The following is a 24,016-nucleotide window of genomic DNA, read 5'->3' as shown; positions in this document are numbered from 1 at the left end:
AATAAAATAAAACTTTTTAAATGTTTATATTTTTTATTATATGTGTGTAACAGGATTCACGTGACTCACATGTAAAGTAAAATAAATTAACAATTTCATTTATCCACAATTTTTTTTTCACAGTAAATAAAATTCAGTTTTTTTCTGGTTTTATCAGCTTAATCAACGTATCTGTTTGTACAACTAAATTAAAACGTTAAAACGAGATATGATGCACTGTTGTATTATCCCGTTTGGAGAGAAAACACGGAAAAGACGCAAAATTTAAGCCCTGGTGGAAACGGGAGGTAAGGCGTCAGGTATCCAGACGTCACGCAGGTATCTGCGAAAGGTGTGGCGAGAGTTGTGTTCACTGGCTTGTTTGAAAGCACACAAAGCCGTCGAGCTGGAATATCTGCCCGCAACACACCCGCCTTTAGAGAAAAGAAGCTTGGACGATCGTTCAGAGTGTTTTGCGTTTTAGTTACCAACAAAGTTTATCCTCCAAAACAGCCAAAATGAGCAAAATCTCCAATTTGTTCAAGGGGGGCTCGAAGCACAAGTCGAAGGGAAGCCCTTCGGCCCAGGAGGCCATCCACAAACTCCGGGAAACAGAAGAAATGCTGACAAAGAAGCAGGACTACCTGGAAAAGAAGATAGAGCAAGAAATTGCGATAGCTAAGAAGCACGGCACGAAGAACAAGAGGGGTATTTATATTTGTTTTTATGATGGTCTGAAAAAATGTGTGCACCTGTTCCTCCACCGAGGCCAGGCCATGACACACTAAGCCTCCAGGAAGTCTTACTTTGTACACTTCTATATTTTAATCTTTTGTCCGGGCAAATATCAAAGCAAAGGACGTGGTTTATGGGCCTTTTATATCTCATTTTACATTTCTGTTGTTCTTGCTTAATAACTTGATGTGTGGTAGCAACAGCTCATGGGTTAAACCGAAGACACAATGTCTATATAAACAGAGTTTATAAAAACCTGACTCTTATTTCTAACAAGTCTTTTTTGTTTTGTTTTTTTACAGTGAAAATCCCATAAAACCTTTAAAATGTACATTTTTAGACTCTTGCGACTACAAATGTACCAGCTTTCATAAATCCTAGTTCACATATCAAAAATTTAAGGTGGATGACACTTTTGTTATTTAGATAAATGTGCAGGAAAGTGTTAAACAACTCTTAAATGTACAGTGACACAACTGTGAATACTTCCCTCGCAGTGATTGTCTTCAGTGTGTCATTGACAACTAACAAGTAAAACAACAAAAGCTTTTTATTAAACCTGAAAGGTACCTTCCCTCAGAGCTGCACCTACAGTCCTGGGTGGCATGGACTGTTGTCTCAGCTGCATTGGTTGTTGACTAAAAATAAACATCACCCTGTGAAAGGGAGGAACCCTGTCTTTTGTTTGTTTTTGTTTTTTTGAGGACACATGACACTTTTGGAAATTTAACTGCACAAGTGACTTCTGTGTCCTCTCTGTGTCAGCTGCCCTGCAGGCCTTGAAGAGGAAAAAGCGTTTGGAGCAGCAGCTCACCCAGATTGATGGCACGCTCTCCACCATCGAGTTTCAGAGGGAAGCTCTGGAGAACTCTCACACCAACACGGAGGTCCTGAAGAACATGGGCTATGCTGCCAAGGCCATGAAGAAGATCCATGAGAACACGTAAGAAGCTGCTCACACAAGGCAGAAACCCCCCTGAGCTTTGGTCTTACTTTCCCCCGGTAGTCCTGGCTTGGTTGTGTTTATGTGCAGAGATGGTTTCCTTTTGAACAAGGAAACATGTGACGTAAATTAATTTATGAGCCATATTTCAGAAGGAAAGCTGCAACATACAATCAAAAGTGTATATTTAGTCAAAATGATGAATAAATCCTAATAGTTCTTTGGTGCAGTTTCAACACTACTGAATGTTGTGTGTGATAATTGAACACAGAGAATCTCAAACAGAATTTAATTAAGAAAGCAAGTGCGGTGTTTTAAGTGAGTGAAAACCCTCTCACCTTCTTTCACTCTTACTCTCATTCAGGGATTTGGGGAAGATCGATGATCTGATGGCAGATATCACCGAGCAGCAGGACGTGGCCCAGGAAATCAGTGATGCTATCTCCAGACCTTCTGGGGAAACATTTGATGAGGTGGAGACTGTCTCAGTGTTTATAAAGACTTTTTTTTTGACACAGATATTAAAATATTCTTGGTATTTTGCTGTGTGGCACGTGCTCACCTTTCTTTTTTTGTTAGGATGAACTGTTGGCTGAGCTGGAGGAGCTAGAGCAGGAGGACCTTGAAGAAAGTATGATGAGTATGGGCGGACTGCCCAGCGTTCCCAGCTCCAAACTGCCTTCATCAAGATCCAATGAGCGTGCAAGTAAGTTTCTAACAACTGACAGATCTTACATGTTATGGCCACTTTCACACGCTTGCCTGCAAACTGTAATACTGCCCCAACTTTAAGAAAAAACACAATATTTTTAAAAATGCATCTATTAAATTATTCATTTTAAGCATATTTCTGTTCTAATTTGATCTTTAGTGTATTTATTTGAATATTATAAAATCCAATGGAAACTGATTGTTTTTTCTCCATTGTGAAAATGTGCTGCAGTACATGCACACAACAGATTTTTAGGCTTATTATAAATCCATTAAAGGAGAAGATTCTTTTTGCCATCAGTAAAATAAAAAAATTGGTTGCTGGTAAATTTTCCATATTTAGTCTACAGCATTGATTATTAATTGTTTCCTCCTTTTTTACAGCAACCAGGAGAAAGGTTGAAGAGGAAGATGACATGCACATGCTGGCATCATGGGGAACTTAAGTACACTAAGGCAATAGGTTTTTGTTCCCATGTATGAGGGGTTTTTTTTGTTGTTGTTGTTGTTTTTTGTTTTTTGTTTTTTTTTTTTTCTTTTAATGGAAAGTTATGGAATGTCATTTCTGCCACTACAATAAAAAAAAGATTTGCCATATACAATTTAGTGTTAATATCTCAAAATTTGGGGTTGTGTATCTTAAATGTCTGAGAAAATAATGTTAACTTGAAAAATAACAAACTTTGACTTATGGATGGAAATTGTTTGCCTTTGTCAGAAACAAACTTTCATAGAAACCATAAGAATCTATGACAGAAAAATTTTAAAGGGTCAATGAAATTGTAGCTAGGGCTTGACTAATGCTTTTTATAACTAAGGGAAAAACTGTATTTTATTTAGCTGTAAATAACTTCTGCATTAATGTTGTAAATACAGACTATTGCTTTATCCCTGTTCCGCAATAAAAGTCATATACATATCTCAAAGTGTTTATGTCCTCTTTTTCTAAAAAATAATGATTATTAAAATTTGTTATGTAGCTATGTATTCTTGTGGTTATATTCTTTTCGAGTCTTAAGTAATAACTAAAAACCTTTAAAATTGAGGATATTTGTGTACGTTTTATGCATCCGGTTTTTAAACGATGTGCCTTTATTTTGAAATCAGGGACCGGAAGTAGTGCATTTGCATTCAGATTATTCGGTAACTTCTGTCATCAAGTATTCCGGCGAACTAGCCGCCCAAAGACAAACTAAGACCATAATTCGGAATTTAGCGGAACATGGAAGCGAATAAACCAGTTCTGACCTCAGGTAAGATTTTGATTTTATCGCAACTCAAACAACTTAAGTTTGTGTAAGTTATCAAATAAAGACGGGGCGTTTCCGGGACTGTCATAATTAGCATCAACTTAGCAGTTTCGAAGCTAAACGTCCGATCCGGATTTTGACACGTTTCACTATATCGGCAAAACACAACTGAAACGTATTTAAGGTTTATAAGAAATTCTTTTAAACCATAAAGGCTGTCAGTCATAAAACTTTAACTAAATGTTATCGATAACTGGAAACTTAGTTTCCGCCTTAGTTTAATATTTGAAACATTTCATTTTCACAGTAAATGTATTCAGCACACCAGCAAAGGTTTTAGTACATCAAAAGTTTATAAAGTAGATCTTAAGGTTAATTTAGGTGACTCAACTAAGAATGCGTGGGAAAACACATTTTAGATAACTAAAGTATAAGTCAAAAAAGATGAAGTAACTTAAAAATGTGGACCGGGAAGGAAATAAAGTAACCATATATAGTAAATGTATAGGTTTATTTTATTTGGAACAAAATCTTTGTTAATTTGGTCGATTTTGCTCAACGCAACCGGCCCCAGCAGGCATTGCTGCATAATTTGGGAGGTCTACGTGACTGTGGCTCAGTTGCCTTCACGACATGTTATAAAGGCAACCGACTTCTTTAAAACCTCTTGCATTTTCCCTCTAACAGATACCCCTCGTTCGTTTTAACAAGTAGTATTTGCTGTTTGAAAAATACTTAATAAACTTTTAAAAACTGAAAAAAGAAAAAACCGAATGCTTTTATACCATCAAAGGTACACCGAAACAATTAAATGTTACTCCGCACACTGAGTCATTTACCGATAACGTATTTCGGTCCGTCTGAGCGCAATTGGGTAGACGTATTCACACGTTTACCACGGGTTTCAGGAGGTAGAGCAGTTCATCCATCAGTGGAAGGCCGATGTTTTGATACCTGGCTGCTTCACTCTGCATGCCCAAGTCTGTATCCTGATCCTCATGTTGCTTTCCGATGCATCTGTGGGATTATCTGTGTGTGTTGTGGTTGGGACAGCCAAGAAGAGGGCCACGCAGACTATGAGCGAAGCGGCAGAGAAAGCCACAAAGTGGCTGTGGATTAAGAGGGCCGATCCGTGGCTAGCTACTGGTACGCAAGTCGGGGCCTGATCACCCCCGGCTGGGTCGCCTGGGTGAGGGTGTATGATGTTGCGAGACCCGAAACACCTGATGACCCCAGGATACATAATTGAAGATGCGTGCCAGTCCATCCAGGATATGTTTCTTGCATAGTGTGTGAATGTTAGGAAAAAAAGTGCTTGTATGGAGGAGTGTGAATGAGGCATGTTGCGTAAAGAGTACTGAGATGCTATGTAAGAGCCAATCATAGCATACTGGGTGTATACCATTAATCAAGTCATAAAACCAACAAACATAAGTTTAGTTACAGTCATTGTGACATCCACACAACCTTTAAGCTTTTTGTTCGTACAAATTATATCCCAAAATACATTAATTATATATACCAGAGTCAAAAGATATAATCATTAAGGTGTATAGCAATTATAATACATTTTATTTTGACATTTTTTTCACAATTTTATACACAGTTTGGTCCATATTGACACGATCGCATCAAGCACTAGCTGGAGCTGCCAACTGCAGATCCCAAAGGTGCTCGAATTGAGAGCTGCTGCTTACTGGATATTTTCTCTTTTTCGGACCATTCTCTGTAAACCCTAGAGATGGGCTTGTGTGTGGAAAATCCCAGTAGATCAGCAGAAATAGTCAGACCAGCCCATCTGGCACTGACAACAACTTTTAAAGTCACTTGAATCACCTTTCATCCTCATTCTCATGCTCTGTTTGAACTTCAGCAGGTCATCTCGACCGTGTCTGCAGGTCTAAATGGATTAAATTGCTGCCAAACGATTGGCTAATTAGATATTTGCATTATAAGTTGAACATGCTTTGAATGAAACCCAAAGTTAGGTATTTTTATTTGTTTAAATGTAGCGCTATCCAGTGGTGGCTTAACAGGATTCAGAGCTAATAAGCAAATTTTTGCATAATAAATAAAATAAAATTCATTTGAATATTTTTTTTTTTAAATTTAAAATAAATGCAAAGAAAATTAAGCAAGTAATAATACTAATAATCATGAGTATAATGATGATAATAATTATTAATTCAATTATTTATACTGACACTGACTTTTTTATCATTTTTACGGACTGTAGCTGGACAAACCTCTGGACCAGACGAGGTGGCCAGAAAGGCAGGAGCTGAAGCCAAGGAGGCCAACCGCCTGGATGAAGTTCGTCTGGTGGTGTTGGGATGGAGGTGGCCGGGGAAGAGCTTGACAGGCAACACCATCTTAGGCAGAGAGGAGTTTCATTTAGAGAGAGCCGCTGAGTTCTGTGTTACGAGGCAGACGGAAGTGCAGGGACGACAGGTGACAGTGGTGGACACGCCAGGATGGTTCTCTTCCCAGGATACTCCGCCTTCCTATAAACAGGAGTTAGTCAGGGGAGCCTCTCTTTGCCCTCCAGGTCCACACGCCTTCTTGCTCGTCATCCCTGTTGGCATGTTCACCGAGGTGGACCGTGCTCGCATTGAGGAACACGTGAGCCTCTTTGGGGAGGATGTGTGGAGGCATACAATTGTGGTGTTCACCTGGGCGGATGTGTTGAAGAAAATCTCCATCGAGAGGTACATTCGTAGGGAGGGTAAAGATCTGCAGTGGGTGCTGGAGAAATGCAAGCGGAGGTACTTTCTTATTAACAACTGCATATTTGGGGAGAATCCCCAAGTGGGACACTTAATAGAGAAGGTGGAGAAGATGGTGGCAAAAGAGGGTGGGCACTACAATCCAGAGGAGGCGAAGGAGAAGAAACCTGTAGATGAGAATCGGAATTCGTCCAAGGAGGCAGAGGAGCTGGGAGCCCAGCCCAAGCAAAACTCTGGAGTGGGTTTGCCAAAAGCCAGAGAGGTGGAGGCGCTTTCAAGTGAGTGATGAGCTCATGTCACAATGGAGGACATTTCTATGTATTAAATATCACATGAAGTTCATCTGAGATGTTAAATCAGCTTCTATAAATATTTTTAATCATATTTAAGCGCTTGTATGTAAAAAGGAATGAACCCACACAAAGCTATCACCTGACTATACAGTTTCCTTCAACTCCACGGAGCATTAAAGTTTTTAATGGTTGACTTTTTTTTAGTAGTAAGCATTTGTTGTCATCAGCATTGTTTTTGGTCATAGCAAGTGGCCCTTTGAGCAAAAAGCTCTACAAAAACAGCCACTTTATCTGCTAATCATAGGTCTCAGTGATGTTTACTGCCAACAGTCTTTTCTGCAAAGAAGATGACAACTGCTGGATGGCAGTGGCTGATTTTGTACTGACAAACTGAAGAGTTAATAATTGTAACAATTTTTTGTTTCCCAGCTACAAAAGGTAAGCAGGCAGTTAGTTAGGGCATGTAATTAGCTTTTATTGGAGTGGTCCTCTACACCAATCCCAGTTTTTCATATTGCCCGCCCCTGTATTAGAGACTGTCTCTGGCAGCTAAAGTGTTATACCTTTCCTTCAGAAGTTGAAAGAGTCCAACTTGTGTTATAGTGCTAACTCCAGTATTGAAGCTAAAAATGGCTGCCTGTTATCACAGGGATCAGTATGGGCTATGAGACCACTCGTGTAAGTACAGTTGGTCCATGTAATTAAGGGAGAGGTAACAGAAATCAGTCCATTTTCTTATTATTCCTGGCTATTTGACAAAAAAGTACTTGTAAATGTACATGTATGTAGAAAAATCTTCTTTTGACAAGCTTTGAGCTACAAGATTAAACCTAAACAACAGAGATGCAGGCTGTAAAACCAAACTTGGAGGTGAATGTAAGGTAGAGTCGGGTAATAATTATCTGTGGGTCCATCACTATGAAGAGCTTAGTTTTATTTATTTGTTATAGATGAGGACTGCTTTAAGGAACACATTACTCCACACAGGTACCTTAAAGTAGTCTTGTTAGCCTGTTTCATCTTACCGCTGCTTTGTGGTGTGTGTGGTTTAGATTTCAGATGAAATTATAATCCTTCCTCTAGGTTTCCTATAACTGAAGAAGAGCAAACCTAGGAATATCCTTTTGTTTTTAACATCCTTGTTGTAACAGTGATGTCGTGACTGTGCATGAAAATTAAGCTTGTAAACTGGAGTCTTGTTATAAATTATTAACAGACTGTGTGTTTGGTTCTAGATTAACGAGACATTCATGGCTGACGGAGCCTCTAACCCACGACTAACGAAGCCTCTTCCTTACTGATCTGATGGAAAAGCTGCTGGTGTGTTGAGAGGAAAAAATGGCAAAAAATACCAAAACAACTGAAATGTTACTGAATGTAAAAATCAATGTGATATATTTATTTTATTTTTTTAATCAGTCATGGACATTTTTCAGGAGCTCAGTGTGATATAGGAGGCCTTTAAGCCCTTTAGTTCATGTTGTCCAGAGACTTGCTGTCCCGCTTTTACCCAGAATTAATTCTGGTTAATCTTACTAGGTTTGCAATACGGTCTTGTGGGGGGTGGTGTGATAAAATCTCGAACAGAAACACAAGTTGTTACATAAATATTGCCAAATGTAGTGTGTACACTCCTTACCGGATACCAATGGCAGAACTGCACTACTAAATTGTCCCTGTAATATCCTGTTGATTACTGGTGAGGGGAATTGCTTTGCAAATAATTCCCATTTGTTGTGACCAAACTGTAAATGTGTTTCTAATGTTGCATTATTACACACGTACATATTTAAAGCACTTGAGCAGTTACTGTTTTTTTCTTTTGTTTTTTTGTGGTTGTTTTGATGTGTTGCCTTAGATGATAAAGTTGCCTTAGATGATTATCTTGTTGCAGAAGGAAAATTTAAAGGAAATAATAATTATTACTCAATATACAGGAAACTGTTTAAATCATTTTCCAGCAAAATATGAATTTATGGTTAATTATCTCATAGCAAATTCAGTGTCTTTGGGTTTGGGGAAAAAGATGAATTTCAAGGTGTTTCCTTTGTTTCTTATAGATTTAAGATTATGTTTCCAATAATCTGAGAGTACAGAAAAAGTAGGTCAAACCGGCTACCAAAACTCGGGTTGAACAACTTGAGGTAGTCTTGAGGAGTTTCCGGTTTTGCCAGAAGTTAAGACATAGATTTTCACAGATGTCTAAATCAAGCCTAATGCTGTATTTACTCTAGGAAGGACAGTGGTTCGAGACTGCAGCATGACCATAATTATTCTGAGCATTGCAGTGAAGTTGTGATTTTGTTGCCTTTGAGATGATGGTTTCAAAGACAGGGACCAGGTCTGCAACCGCTCACAGTTAGTTGCCGTCCTCAAAGCATCTTCCTTACATTTTCCTAACTGCTCTTCCAGTTCAGGGTTTCGGGGGAGGCTGGGCTTACTCCTAGCGGCTACATACAGTTTGGAAATAATTATTTGATCCACTGCGAATTTGTAAGTTTGCTGAGTGGTTTGAGGTCTGCAGACTGGCTAAGCCACTCCATGGTCCTTAAAGTGCTTCTTCTTTAGCTACTTCTTTGTTGCCTTGGTTTTGGGTCATTGTCATCCAAGACCCATCTTCAGTGTTCTGGCTGAGGGAAGGAGGTTTTCGTCCAATATTTTATCGTACTTGGCCCCATCCATCGGCCCATCAATGCAGTGAAATCATCCTGTATGCATAGCAGAAGAACAGCCCCAAAGCATAATGTTTTCCCCCTCTGTGCTTTACTGTGGGAATCATGTTCTTTGGACCATATTTGGCATTTCTCTTCCTCCAAACACGGCGGGTTGAGTTGATGCCAAAGAGCTCCATTTTGGTTTCATCTGACCACAGCACCTTCTTCCAAGCCTTCTCTGAATCATTTAATTGTTAACTGGCAAGTTCTAGATGGGCCTGTACCCTGCAGGTGCTGCAAAATTTCAATCCATTATGGTGTAATGTGTTACCAACAGGCTTTCAGGTTCATCAGGGGATCAAATAATCATTTCCTCTCAGTACATTTGACTTTGGGATGAAACTCATGCAGACACAGGGAGCACATGCAAACTCATGCAAAGAACAGTCCCAGCCAAATGGTGCTAACTACTACACCATGCTGCTGACTGAAAGAAAATGCTGACTTGTTTCCTCAGATGTTTTATTTTGTGCCGTAAGGATATAAACAGTGATTTGGAAGTTCAGACTGTAGACATAACTTTTGTTTGTTTACAGGAAAATGCCTCCGGGCACAGTTATCTTTTTGTTTGCAGAAAAACACAGCCTGGTTCCAGCAGGGTGTACAAGCATGATGTAAGATTTCCACCTCTTTGTTTTCTAGGTAGTACTACATTGATTCATAGATTGTAGTACTGTAGGCAGGCCACTTTGGTCTTTTGAGACTCATTTAGTACCTTTTCAAGGTGATCTTAAAATGATAGAGTCAGCTGTTCCATACAGGCATTTAAATCTTCTTTGAGTAGACGTATAACTCCTTTTATAGTCCACAAACTTTACCCGAGTCCTCCCTGGGTTTAGGCCTTAAATATTGTCCCCTCTCTCTCTCTCTCTCTCTCTCTCTCTCTCTCTCTCTCTCTCTCTCTCTCTCTCTCTCTCTCTCTCTCTCTCTCTCTTTTAGGTTGTTGATAGATTTGCTTTGGATTAACCTCCATGCTGTTAGGTATTACCAGAGAAAGTGTTAGTTTCAAAGTTGGCCTTCAATCTTTAATTTTCTTTAAATGTCACGGGTCAGTCGTCACTTCTGGCTATAAATGAGCGTGAGCGAGATAGAAAACCATGTATATACTTCAAGTCTTTTGTATTTATTTATAGTAATGAATGAATACAATAAAAATAACCACACACTCTCAGATATACACTGTACCTGTTTAATCCAGTTTGGCACAATGCTGACGTGTTGGTTGAAGTTTAATGCTGAAACCTGAGATGTACAACAGATCTGCTGACAACCAATCATAAACAAGCACCTGAGGAGTAGAGATTACTGATAGGTCATGCTAGCACAGTCAGATACAGTTACTGCTACAGATGTGTGTCACTCTTGATTTACTGTCTCTTATGTAAAGAAAAAAATGTAAACACCAATGAGTATATGATGTAAAAATGTTTTAAAAGAACCTGACTTAGTACAAATACATGCTTGTATGTATGTATGTATGTATGTATGCATACACAGGATGCTGTAAGAATCTCCCAAGGCATAAAATCCACCTTTGTAGCAGTTCTTCTGGATGCTTTGATCCTGTTTGATCTCAGATGCATTTCTCACTTAAGCATGTGAATCCAGTTACTGCTAAGTAATTCATGGACGAAGAGTCACCTCTCTATATACTTTGCACTCCCGTTACACTATATGGAATCAGCTGTAATTAAACTGGCATTACTTCAATGAGAGCTACAATGTCAGTTTTTTCTGTCAAATAAATGTATATATTGCAATCTACCCTGTCTGTAGCCTGTTCTTGAATGTGTGACAAATTAATTCATTTTTATAACAGTCTTCGGTGATTTGTTAAATTAGGTATTATGGCCAAAGTTTCATAGATTGTTAGGTGTAGACCCAAAGGCAGACTCGCCATGCAAGGAGATGGGGGGGAAAAAAGCAACAAAAAATATTTTATTTAGGCTAGCCCTGAACTCAATAAGCCCCCAACTAATACATAAGTCCATTAAATAAACTACCAAACTCAATCCAAACATAAGCAAGGAAGCATACATAGAAACACGGTAAGATGCCAAAGTATATGCAAAAAGAGGGCAGTTAAAGGAAGTGAGAACAGCTGACATTAATGAAGACAAAAGAAGTAAAACTACTACAAGGAAGACTTGAGCAAAAGGTTGCCAAAATAAAACGGTATAAAAAACTGGGAACAGATGAAGACTTGGCTGGATGGAAGCACTAAGGGTGCACTTATTTTTTTTATACACTGCTTCTGCATTTGATGTTAATCATTGTTAAATAAATAATTGAACAGTGCAATCTGTCATGTATTGTTCATTTGAGGTTGTGTTTTAATAATCTTAGGACCTGTGGATCAGAGGATTTTTTAAAATACTTCCTAGTATGTCAAACGTTAGAAAAAGAGCGTACTTACTTTTAGACAGCAGCTATCTGATTTATTTTCCTTCAGGGCAGTAGTTTTGTTCTCTGTTTTGCCCACTAGATGGGAGTAAATCACCACAGAGGTGACCAGCAGCAGGATGATTCACAGCTGTGACGTGACCTTGGCCACAATAGAGCGTTAAACTCGATTTGATGAATGTAATTGCTGGCTGTCTAGCTATTAACACCCGCTGATTACTGTTTATAGGTACAACATGCAGCACGTGCAGCACACTCCATTGGTTCCTCAGGCCCTCTTTGAGGCACACACAGCACTACTTGTATTAGATAATCTGAATTCTGTTGTTGTTCTTTGCAGCACTGAATCAGTCTGTAACAAACAGCTGAAGTCTGACACCTCTGCCTTGCTCCTTCGGTAATGTTTCCCCCCTCACTCAAACCTTTCTCATGCTTTTTTCTTTTTGCTTCTAGCTTGCTCAGCTTGTCTCCATCTCCCCTCTGCTGTCTTGTTTGCTCAGCTTTCTCTCTGTACTGCTGTAGAGCTCCATCTCCTCAATCTGCAGTGAGGCATTTCCAAAATCTACCTGATCCAAGGGTTTCACATAAACCGAGCGTGCAGCATTTTTCACTGTCATTTAAACACAGGTGTCAAAAAACTTCATGGCCAAACAAGATATTCAATTTTTGGAATGCCTCAGCCCAGGGGTGTAGATTTGGCTTTGACATTGGTGGGGACGGATGATTCAACCATCGAACCGTGCCCTGTTTCTTTTTTCTTTCTCCTTTTTGTCTTTGCTTCTTGACAAAAAAAGGAGAAATATACTTGCCTACATATGCTATTCTACATGCTTTTAAACAATTTAAAATTACAATTCATAGTTTTATATGTGAAATATATAATGTTAAATTACTATTAAACAAATGACTGACTAAAGTCTCTTAGGCTTTAGTTTACTTCAGCCATATTCCATATAAATCAGGCATCATACAAAAATAAAAATGGCTTTAAATACAGTCATGACAATAAAAGAATATGACTTTAAGGACTTAACAACATTACTTCAGTTATAGTACACTAACATCTCTTGCACATTAGCACTAAGGGAACACTGAATGACCTGGTGGCTTTTGTCCATAAAACTACTCATCTAAGATTTCCACAAAGGATCTCTCAGCAAAATTATGCAACATTTTAGGCACTATTGCTCCGATCAAATCAGTGAGCTGGGATTTTCTATTCTAAACATGAACTACTGTTACAGCAACAGACATGGACTACTAGTGCCCCACACAACAACTCAATGTCCACTATGTGAAGGGGCCACACACATGCCTTCTCCTCTTGTTAACTGAGATAAACTGCTGGCATATTGGTTTTACATCTATACTCCTGGTGGACATAGCATACGGCAGTATTGTTTAATCTCATTTGAGTCATTGTTGACCTTAGCCATCTTTTTAGTCTTCTGAGAGCACTGAAGCTTCTTTCATCCTCACTACATGTGTTTTATCCTCAGATTAAAATTATTATTATGTGCTTGATGTGCCTCACCTTTGGCCCTGGCTCTTCCCCCCTGAGTGCACTAGGACATATTGCCACCTGATAAAATAACACATTGATTCGTGCCATATAAAAAGTGAGACGTGTCAATTCAGATTCTTTGTCAAACATACACTAATGAATCAATTTACATCAACAGCCTAACAATTGTCATGATAATAAATACTAGTTAATCTATACCACCGAATCATCAGTCAGTCACCTGTGACCTCGCCTCTTCACCTCTGTCCGAGCTACAACATGGCAGAGCTGCCTCTGTCACCTGATGAATAACAGTGAGACATTCCAAATACATGCAGTCACACATGTGCTTCAAATACAATCATGAACCACCAAGTCATCATCCAATTTCACCTGTGATCTTGTGTCACCATTACTCTCTATCACCTGACAAATAGGACATACATGACAATAAGAACAAAGTATATAGAATAAAGTATAAAGAATAAAGAGAAACAGGAACTCAATAGTGTGGATGTCTTAAAGCATCCACACAATAAAATGTGAAGCTGCTTCAGTGTTTCTGTCAATTTGTGCAGATCTTGACTCATCAGTAATGTTTGTAGGGTGATTGCATTTTTAAAACAATTTGTGCAAACTGCACTACAGGGTGGAATATTTGCAAAATCATGACTACCTCATGATATATTGTCTCAAAAATCAACCCTATGAATATGCCAGTACCATTAGGATGAAATTATTGTGTCACCAACATTTTAACATTACACATATAATTTTAACAGCCTCTGTAAACTAATATCCTGGCTTACTCGAGGCTGCCGTTTTCTCTGAAAATTAGAAATGCTACTCTGAGACTGACATAACTAATAGTGCTGCATGTTGTGCAGTTAGTTTCCAAAACATGTTATTCATGGTTATGAATATGGTGATGTGGGCCAAAGCCTAGCATAGCCTGTAATGTTATTATGACGTATACATTTCATGAGTGAGCTTGACTTTATGCATGTTTTCATGTGTTAGAGCCCCGACTAAACTTCGAGAGATGAGGCTTGAGGTTGCCATTGTATTCAAGATGGTGGGTCAACATGGCAACTTCCACAAACCAGTTTATGAGACCCCAGTAGCTTCTTGGAAGATGTAATTACACACTAGTCAATGTATATTTCTGAGTAAAATATTCTTTTTTTCTATTACATAAACTAAAAAAAATTAACTGACTACACCTTTAAATGTGTTTTTAAGTCTTGTACTTAAATTAAAGGCTCACAAATGTTGGAAAAATTAATGCAAATCCAAAAAGTACTCATTTTGAATCTATGTACTGCGAGGGTCTGTAACTATAAAATTTCTGCACAACTTCATTAAATATACTAAAGATATGGTAGTATATTTATATTAGTATAGTATAATCAAAAAGAAGTTGGACATGCATGCTTAAACAAAAGAAACATATAATTTGGTGGACCATGCAAAGAAACAGACATGTGACTGTTTTTACCAACATTTTTTATTATTTCAAATGTAATCAAAACGACAGTAGTTACAGAAATTACAGACAGCTATGATACTTTATGATTTCGAGTCTTATTGTTTGCTATGAAAGTGTCATGATAAGATAAAACCAACATCACAGCTGGAAGAAAACTCCAATTCTTGTATCTGTATGTTGAGCTCCTGGAACATTTGCTGAATCTGTGACTCAGCATCATTTAATCCAACTCATAAGAGAGCAAAGAAAACAGCAGTAACCAATCCCAATGACACAACTGTGCTGCGTTTGTTAAAAGTGGGAGTGAAAGCCATTAGTCAGGTCCAGTGAAGCAAGTGAAGACTTTGCTGCTAGAAAGCCCAGTTTCCACTATCAGAGCATTGCCAGAGTGTGATAATTATTGTACTTGTGTGGCAAATGTCCCATAATATTTCACAATCTCATTATTTTACAACACATAGTAGTTGAAATAAGCCGAGGCTGCCTCATTTTAGGACGATGAACTACAGCTTACACCTGTGCCTGCACACATCTTCTCTCATGACATCTATTTTTTTAACGATCTGACTTGTGTACAATAGTGCTCCTCAAAATATAATAACTGTAATCCTCTAGGATAACATTTTTTCCATCTGGCAATGCTGTGCGACTGAAGTGTTTTTAGCTTTTGTAAATGTGTTCAGTGCAAACAAATGTGACCTCCGGTCATGTTCTCGGACTGCATTTTCACAGCAGTCGTAAAAACACTTGCAGTTTCAGGTGGCACCGTATGATAAGTGGATGATTTGATCACTTTCAAAGAGCATTTCTCCACAGGGATCGATCTACCGGTACTAAAAAACAAAAAATGGACCTGGAGGTGTGGAGAAGCCATTGGCTCACAATTGTTAGAGAAATACTGCTGTGATGCATGTCACGAACCACGACCCAGCTGCATAGCTCCACTGACTGAATGACTAGTGTATAGAGTGACAAAAGCTAACATGACTCAGAGCCGTAGACAATATAAAAGGCAGACATAGCTTCTAGCTCTGTAAAGTGACGCCGACTGTACCTTGAACCTATTTTTTTTTAAATGTCCTGCAAGTGGAGACTCCTCTGGTTATAAAGAAGTTCATGGGGAAACTACACTCACCTCTCTTGCTTTGTGACCTCAGTATACAATTTACTTTCAGCTGCTCCCTTATTTACAAGGGGCCGCACGGCCATGTTTTAAGCTCTACACTAAGTAAATTAATGACTTTATTTGCTCAGTTGCTAGTTTCAGGTAATAGGACATAAATTCCATATTGTAAATTATGATCATTTTAAACACAACAAGGAAGGATTATTTAGGATGTCCTCATTGGTTAACAACATAAGGATGTTCCCAGCTGTGGAATTTTTCAGCTTTTGTGAGCCCTGAATAAGGAGTTTGATAACAAGTGGCTAAATTTAGTAGTCATAAAGTTAAAGTCATGTGACCACGATGTAGTTCATATAGTTAAGATTTTATGCCTTGTGTGACTCTTCGAAAATCATATCTTTCTGAACACACTAAAGTAAAGTATTAAATAAGTGTTACTTCACACAAAACCCCAAGGACAAATCTGGGTGATGCTAATTTGGCAGTTTAAACTTTTCTTTGCTTGATAGTGAAAATGACTTTTAAAGTCTTTTAAGTTGAACTTCATCATCGGGCTCGAATTTGCTTGGCCTGATTTTAACAGTCGGAGTCTATTAATCAGAGCCGACGTTCACCTGACATCACTTAACATGGACAGTAGAGTTTTCTTATTTTTTACTGCATGATTTCTGCTCATGTGGCTTCGCATCAGCTTGATGAATTAGTCCATTGATTGTCTTGTCCAAACTCCTTGGAGAAGAGATTTGCCTCCATGTGAGCGCGTGACTTGAACTGCCCACTCCGTACATGTGCTTGAAACTTGCTTGTAACTAAGACCTTAACTAAATGGAATAATTTAAAAAGATTTTTTAGGAAGTGATTCTGTTCACTTCGCTCACCTAGTGGGACTTGAATGTGTTCTTTCCAAGGACAAAGGACAACGTGGTGGCAACTTCACCACCTGCGACTTTAGTATTGTTTAAAAAAAACCAATACAACCAATTTCTGAATGACAGGAAAAACTTTGCTAATATAAGTTCAATGAATTAAAATATTCCCAACACACATGTTATAAAATATAAGCGAATGTATTGATTCGAAACAGGCCCCTATGCTTTCCATGTAGATTAACATGCATTTTAACCAAACAGGCAAAGTACTGGTTCCTCTAAAATGAACAAGCAACTAAAACCCAAAGGTTGGTTGCTTAAGTGCGCTTACTACTGTTGTAGTTGTATTTTTAGTTGTGTACCTGCTTACACGTTGTGACTATGCTGGTACTAGCAGACTGCCTTGTTTGTTTGAAGTGAGTGAATGTATAACACTATCTCAGGTATCACTGTGCTGACTGGAGTTGTTGATATATATCGATATCGAGCCTAAACTCTTCTTCCAGGACTCGTTTGTTAGCTGATGATGCAAACTTGAAATTAGTAGGTTAGTTAGATAGGCATACTGTTAATTTCTAATGACTGACATTTTACCTCTTGTAATTCTGGTTATTCATAGAAAGGCTACTAAGAGACACTGGCAGTAGAACTCTTTAAATGTATTGATAATGCAAAGCTTAAGCTTTACTGTGCCTGGAATTGTAAAAAGTTACTGGACAGTCGTTGATGGTGGAAAGGATTTAGCAACTTATTTTATATTTATCACTTTAATCCATAGACTGTACACAAAGGATGGATGTAGCTTCCTGGTTTGAAAAGTGACATCAGTTTGGAGCGAAAACCTGCAATTTCTTTTAATGTCCAGCAGGGGTCGACTCCTCTGCTTGGAAAACACAACCTTCATGTTTAGAGGTCTACGGGAAACTGTCCTTGGGCGCCGTTGATCTCTTACCTCAAACTTTTTTCTGATCAGTTCATGGCCTTAGCTGATAGTTTCAAATCTTACTGAATATAACATAATTAAGTACTACTGCTGTTCCCTCATTTCCAAGGTAGATCCGCATATTTGATTTGGCCGGATGCTTCTCCTGATGCAACCTTCTCATTTATCCAGGTTTGGGGCCAACGCAAGGAATACAGTAGCTTTTAAACCCTGGAGGTGGATTTAATGGCTCCTCCCCTCTTGAACTGGCTTGTTTAATCGCTACACCATGGAGCCACCTGAATATAGAATGACATAATATTTTTTTTTAAATTGAGGGTTGAGGCATATGATCAGGAATTTGCTAACCAATGAGTGATGTCACAGTGGCTACTTCCATCTTTTGTGTACAGTCTGTGCTTTAACCAACTAAACCTGCATATCCTGCCTAACGAGAGGTATGGAGTCTGTGGGGGGAGGTTGAGGTAAATACATGTGACTGAAATTCTGATTAGTCTTTGGTCTCAATGTCAACAAAGTGTAAATAAAAAGAATTCAGATGATTGGAGTTCTTATGCATTTTCATCATAGAAATTAACAGATGTAATATTGCACATTTTATTATTCAGTAAAACTCCAGGATTTTGAGCTCTAGTTTGTTTAGATGTGTCTACAATCATTGGTGTAAAACATGATTTTCTCTTGAAATGAGTGAATTGTTGTGACAGCAATGACTAGAACAATATTCACATTTAAGTAAAAAAGTAGAGAAAAAAAGGCCACTCATAAAAAATAAGAAAAGAAGATTCTCATCACTGCTATACTGCAAATGTTTGCCATGAGTTACCTGAATCTGCAAATGTTTTGGCCTTGGTATATACATTACTACGGTGACATGACAGCTATTAAATGTGGACACAGAACTGGTTACGCTTGGCAACAACTGGAAAATAAACCGACACTGTAAAAATGAATCAAATCTCCAACCAGACCAGTGTGTTTTCTGGCTCGCGCAAACTGTATCCAGATACTTCTAAGTAAGATCAATAAGAGCCAGCTCAAATATATGCACCCATATAGCAGGTGGATATCCAATCACTACTGTAAACTGTCTTCTGTATTCACACACGAGAATCACTTACACTCCAGAAAATATATTCACACTCACAAGCGCCTGTCTTGTAATTTTGCATTAGTACCACATGTCGAATGAGAAACAAAAAAGAAGTGCAAACTCTACTCAGGGACGAAATGGCACGGCAGTAAAGAAATCAATGCAAAAGGGAAGGATAGTGTCCATCACCCATTAAAAAAAACAACAACAAAAAAAACCCACCTTACACTTCATTTTCACAAAATGAAACCAGCCCCCAAAAATCACAAACTAATTCAACACCGATGCCGAATGTTCAGAGCTTTACTCCCAGCTGTGATCGATCGAGTTCAGCTCGCGTCATATCACGCAGCCACAGCCTCTCTGTGCAGAGCGGACTGTGGAAAAGTCAATTAAGCCTGCTATGGTATTGAAAAGCAATACCGACGGTCTGTACAGATAAATGCGCCAACCCCTGTGAAAACATAGAGAAAGGAAAAGAAGGAAAAACCTGATGGATATACAAAGGCCTATAATGTGTAACCCCCATGGACAATAAAGTGGACATCTTCGTTCACACACTCTGTATTGATCCTGAAAATATATATTGTATAATTCACCCTGCTCCCCAACCCAACCAGACACGCGGCTATCAGTCAAGCTGTACAGTCCCACCATGGCAACGCGATAGCAGTCGTAAAAACTCTCAACGAATGCAGAGTCGATGACTGCGCTGTTCCCTCCCTCTGCCCCCCGGCAGCTCAGCTCCTTGCTAACGGGAGCTGAACAGTGGGTATGTCTGGGGATAGTCTTCAGGGGTGTCTCACTTTCTCATGTCATCGGTCACTGTATCCAGTCTCATCTAGTGCTCAATGGGCCGATTGTACAGTCTTAACGAGTCATTGTGTACACTGAGCTCCTCCACCGATAAGCGCATCCTGGAGGTTCCAGGTGAGAAGTGCCCGTGGAGCAGGAGAGAGGAGGGCTAGCACAGGAGGGAGGCTGCGGAGGGGAGGGAGGGATGTGGATGCCCCCTCCTCCCTCAGCACTGCTCGGACTCGATGAAGCCCTCCTTCTCCTGGCCCACTGGCTCCACCTCCGCGTAGGCTGGGTGACCCGACCCCCTGCGAAACTTCATGGCAGGCCACCTGCTCGGACGTCTCTACAGGAGAGAAGTTAAAGATTGAAGGTCAGAGGCAACAAATGTGGTCAAGGTTAAAGGTTAGAGGTTGCTGTGTAGTGCATTCACCTAAAGCCCTTTTATTTCAGTGTCTAACTTGACATCTATACAGCGTATGGTGCCACACACCTAAGACCCCATTGGTCGCTAGCATATTTCCATGGTTACCTGTAGTTTGCATGAAAGATGGTGACAGTGGAGGGGCAGTAAAAATTGAAAGAGTGCAACACAAACCAGAAATGGATAATGTTTGCTTTCAAAGTAAAATCAACTTTAACTTTGAAAGAAAGTGTTTCCGGTTTGCTTACTGTTTGCAGCCATTAGGTGTCATACAAACCATGGCCATCAATGGTCATCTGCTTGGATCCGGTGCAGCACTATATACATCTTTGTGACTAATTTAATTGAGTGCCGCTAGCCTCCAGAAACCACTCACCAACCAGTCATTGAATGCACACTAGCAAAACATATATTACACTTCACTTTCAAATGATGGCTGTCTGCATTTTTTGGAAATTAGATATATTTAGCTTATTGAGAACACCCATGAATGTTAACCGGTTTGATTCTCCTAACCAGAATTAAAATACTTCTCCATAGCAAAAAAACAATAGCACAGGAAAATATAATAAGTAATTTATGTCAAGGTGTAAGACTGACAATCAGCCCTCTGACGTCAGAAACCGAAGAACTGGTGGTGCCGCTGCTCACCTCGATAAGGAAGAGGCTGGCTGCAGAGGTCGGGTGATGGTAGATGTAGACTGTGATCAGCACGCCTGCAATCATGATAAGCATCACCAGCAAGATGCCCAGGATCAAACCAGTGTGAAGAGGATGAGTGCCTTTCACCCTGTCTACAGCACTGTCAGCTGGCATCACTGGAAAACAAAACAAGAAGCCACTATGTTGTCACACACGCATTCTGTTTGCTATTTCAGATTGTTAAGCACCGCTGGTTTAATTATCACTTTGTGCCACATGCTTAAAGCAAGTGTTATATTTTCTCTGGTTTCGTTGCAGTTTTGTTGTCGACCAGCAGGGGACACTCATTATTCATCAATACGCTCCTTTCCTGCTTGTGCCGATATGTTTAAGTTCAGCTTTCGCTCCGTGTCACCATACGAGGAAAAAGGCATTTCATTTTAAAACCTAACAAAGGCACCGCTCTCATTCAGCCATGCACGTCTGATTCATTTTCAGTGACTCTAAAAGTATTTGTTGAATGGTTAAAGGACATTTCTTTCACTTGGAGAACAAATTCAAGGTTCACTGTGCAACTGGCTCTTTAATAGTCTCTGGCACGATTGTTCTGAAGGCTTTTTAGGCATTCAAGAGCAGTTCTCTTCTCCCATAAGTGCGAGTAAGAGTTAATCCCACACCAAGGTTAGCAGTGTTTGGTCCTGATGGGAGGAAGAGGAAGGTCTATAGCTGCTGATAAAGTCCTATTATAGCCTTAAGTCGTGGCACTGCAAACCGAAGAGGCTGTAAGTAGTGACTACATAAGAGATCGGTCCTTCAGCCGGCCTTGGAAGTCAGCGCTAGTCTGTAAAGCACTTCATCAGATTTATATTTGAACCTCAAAGTCGGCCCAGCAGGTGTTTTGAGAGTTCTTTTGAAGATGATCACAGTAGCCTGTAAACCTACAGGGAAATCTCAGTTTTCATCTTTGGGGGCACAATTTCACAAAACACACACACACAGACAAAAATACAAAAACTAAGAGAACTTTCTCTGCGATTTGTCAGAGGGAAGAATACACATAATAATGACAGAAAACAGTGTCCCAGCAGAGAACATAACCCAGCAAGCATTCTGCCTTCATGTAGTACCTCATCTCACACAGATTTATAGCAGGTTCAGGCCACGTGTACTCACAAAGCTTTTTTTTTCTCCTTCTGTGCCACCCTGGCAACATCTCCGGGGCTCCTCCCCGGCTTTAATTAGCAGCAATACCCACCACTCGGCCTGTCAGCCAAGCAGCCTCTCCCCTGGCTCTCTGCCTCATTGATTTCCGGCGTACTCGGGTTGTAATCAAATCTGTGCCATGTGTGTGGGAATTCACTGTTAATGTGTTTGTCTGTGTAGACATTATGTGCCCACCATAACTGGGAATGAAAAATAAAAACAACAAACGGATAATTCGCTGTGCTGAAACAAAACAACTGATGGCCGGCAATGCTGACAACCCAACTGTGTCCATCGTTCGTCAATCAGCTATGAAGGCAGTGAGTCGGGATTCTTGCTTGACATCCTTGCTTTTGCGCTTAATGTAGTAAACACATGATCTGAGTATGCTCTGTTTTTCTCAGAGACAAGACACTTTCCCATGCGTTTGTCCGCTGGAGCTGCACAGAGCCATCTCCTGCTTCAGCTGGAAGCCCAAACAATGCGACAAGCTGTTAGTTGGGGGTGTTGGAAGGTTAGCGGGGGGCATGTGGCTAAGTAGAGATGTAGGCATAATGAGAAATCAAAAGCCTAGCAGCTAAAAACCAGCAGAATGCAAGCAGAGAGTGTCCGACCCCCGGATAGCACAGCGCTCTGGCACAGAGAGTTTCATCTGGACTCTTCTGAGTCTAAGCCAATAAGACAGCAGCGAAGGCCTCAAAATATCACAAACACTGGGTGATAGTGGTCTGGTGAAACAAGCAAAATTTTCTGTGTGATTTCCAGGCTCATGTGCAGCCATGTGTCCAATAACAGATGTATTATGTGAAAAGTGGAGCTGGACAAGACTTTAAGGACTGTGGAAAAACTGTGGAAACATGCAAAAAACCCCACATTTATATGTTTTACTGAGGCAAAAACATTCATACTTAAACACCTTAATAGTGCACAACTTACATAATCAAATCACCTAAAGCATTGCCTTGATGCATGCTCAATCATCCAGGTAAGTAAATCCCAAAAGGTTGATTTTGTTTATCTGGACATCCAGATGCGTCAAGATTTCAATGAAATGTTTCTCCCATTGAAAACACTACGTCCAGAGGAACAAAATCAACCTTTTGGGGCACATAAAGTATTTTTCATAACTGTTTTCAGAATCATGCACATTAAAATGAATTTACTGGACTACTGTTGATGATTTTAATTACCTCTATAATGCCAGACAGCTTGATCTATTCCATACTGTTTGCTCAAAGTATGTATATACAGATAAAACTGTTGGCTAACCTACCAATAAACAGCTGAAGTAGCTAGCTAAAACTGAGAACAAAAACTTGGAAATCACTGGCTAGTTGTTAAAATAATTATCTGGCAGTCTGGGAAACAGTTTCTATTGATCACTACTACATGGAGAGTATTATGAAGTAGGAACTAAAAGAGGACAAATTTCTGAAAGCCGTAACTGTAACCATAACTGCTAATGATAAGCTGAAAATAGTACTTTTCCAGGCTCAAATGAACCTCTTTAAAGATGAGAGGTGGTGCTGGCGGAGGAGTCTTTGAGCCTGTCTGACTGGATACTTTGCTGGGAGTATGAAATGACAGCTGGGAACCAGTGCTGTCTAGAAACAACCACAAAATATCAAGTTTGCAAAAACAGAATAGGAGTATTTAACACTGCAGCACAATACAGTTGGATAGGGACAAAGTGGTAGGTGTACAGCACATCGAATTCATTCCTCATTAGCTTTGTCCTTATGACTGCTAGGTCCTAAGCACTAATGGACGACAGAGCTCTTAGACAGCAATAAAATACATTAGAGGTTTTGAGAGAGGACAAATGAGACCAGAGGAAACCAAGCCAATCTCTTCATTTTCAGCTCCACATTAGTGCCACGGTTGGCGCAGGGGAGTACAACTGTTCTCTCACTTGGCTAATGGGTTTCAGGAAACCAACAACACAAACTGAGCAGACCTATAATTCAGCCTATTTATAAATAGGAGTCGGGGAGAAGTAGCGCTGAGAAGCAGCTCCTGAAAAAAGGGCGTCTCACTCCTGTTGTTTCTTATCTTGGCTCTTATTGGAGCTGTAATCACCTCAGCATTTCCTGTCACCGTCAAGGTCAGACCAAACCTGGCTGTGATGTGAGTTAAACATGCTAGATCCCCCAGACAAACTGACAGGAAGCAGG

General features: G+C 39.7%; 3 protein-coding genes across 4 annotated transcripts in view; 2 read left to right on the top strand and 1 right to left on the bottom strand.

Moving 5' to 3' along the window:
* The first annotated feature begins 292 nt into the window (after positions 1-292).
* chmp4c (charged multivesicular body protein 4C) lies at positions 293-3,294 on the top strand. Its single transcript, XM_085173404.1, has 5 exons — positions 293-687; positions 1,480-1,657; positions 2,022-2,130; positions 2,237-2,363; positions 2,753-3,294. The coding sequence occupies exons 1-5, from the start codon at positions 498-500 to the stop codon at positions 2,812-2,814; spliced, it is 666 nt and encodes a 221-aa protein (XP_085029530.1). The 5' UTR covers positions 293-497; the 3' UTR covers positions 2,815-3,294.
* A 161-nt stretch (positions 3,295-3,455) lies between these two features.
* gimap4 (GTPase IMAP family member 4) lies at positions 3,456-8,434 on the top strand. Of its 2 annotated transcripts, XM_085173403.1 has the most exons (3): positions 3,461-3,621; positions 5,855-6,622; positions 7,873-8,434. In XM_085173403.1, the coding sequence occupies exons 1-3, from the start codon at positions 3,591-3,593 to the stop codon at positions 7,875-7,877; spliced, it is 804 nt and encodes a 267-aa protein (XP_085029529.1). In that variant the 5' UTR covers positions 3,461-3,590; the 3' UTR covers positions 7,878-8,434. The 2 variants fall into 2 exon arrangements, with proteins under 2 accessions (XP_085029528.1, XP_085029529.1); XM_085173402.1 differs by lacking the exon at positions 7,873-8,434 and having other exon boundaries at positions 3,456-3,621; positions 5,855-6,630.
* A 6,313-nt stretch (positions 8,435-14,747) lies between these two features.
* plxdc2b (plexin domain containing 2b) overlaps positions 14,748-24,016 on the bottom strand; it is a 133,721-nt gene continuing 124,452 nt past the window's right edge. Inside the window, exons 13-14 of the mRNA XM_085173398.1 lie at positions 20,649-20,815; positions 14,748-19,919 (exon numbers count right to left, since the gene is read on the bottom strand). Of these exons, the coding sequence (XP_085029524.1) occupies positions 19,800-19,919; positions 20,649-20,815 (287 nt within the window). The 3' untranslated portion in view covers positions 14,748-19,799. The remainder of the gene's footprint in view (positions 19,920-20,648; positions 20,816-24,016) is intronic.

The sequence above is a fragment of the Neolamprologus multifasciatus genome, chromosome 9, assembly GCF_963576455.1.
Source record: "Neolamprologus multifasciatus chromosome 9, fNeoMul1.2, whole genome shotgun sequence".
NCBI lineage: Eukaryota > Metazoa > Chordata > Actinopteri > Cichliformes > Cichlidae > Neolamprologus > Neolamprologus multifasciatus.
Note: the sequence above shows the minus strand (reverse complement) of the source record. Positions and strands in the feature narration are given on the sequence as shown.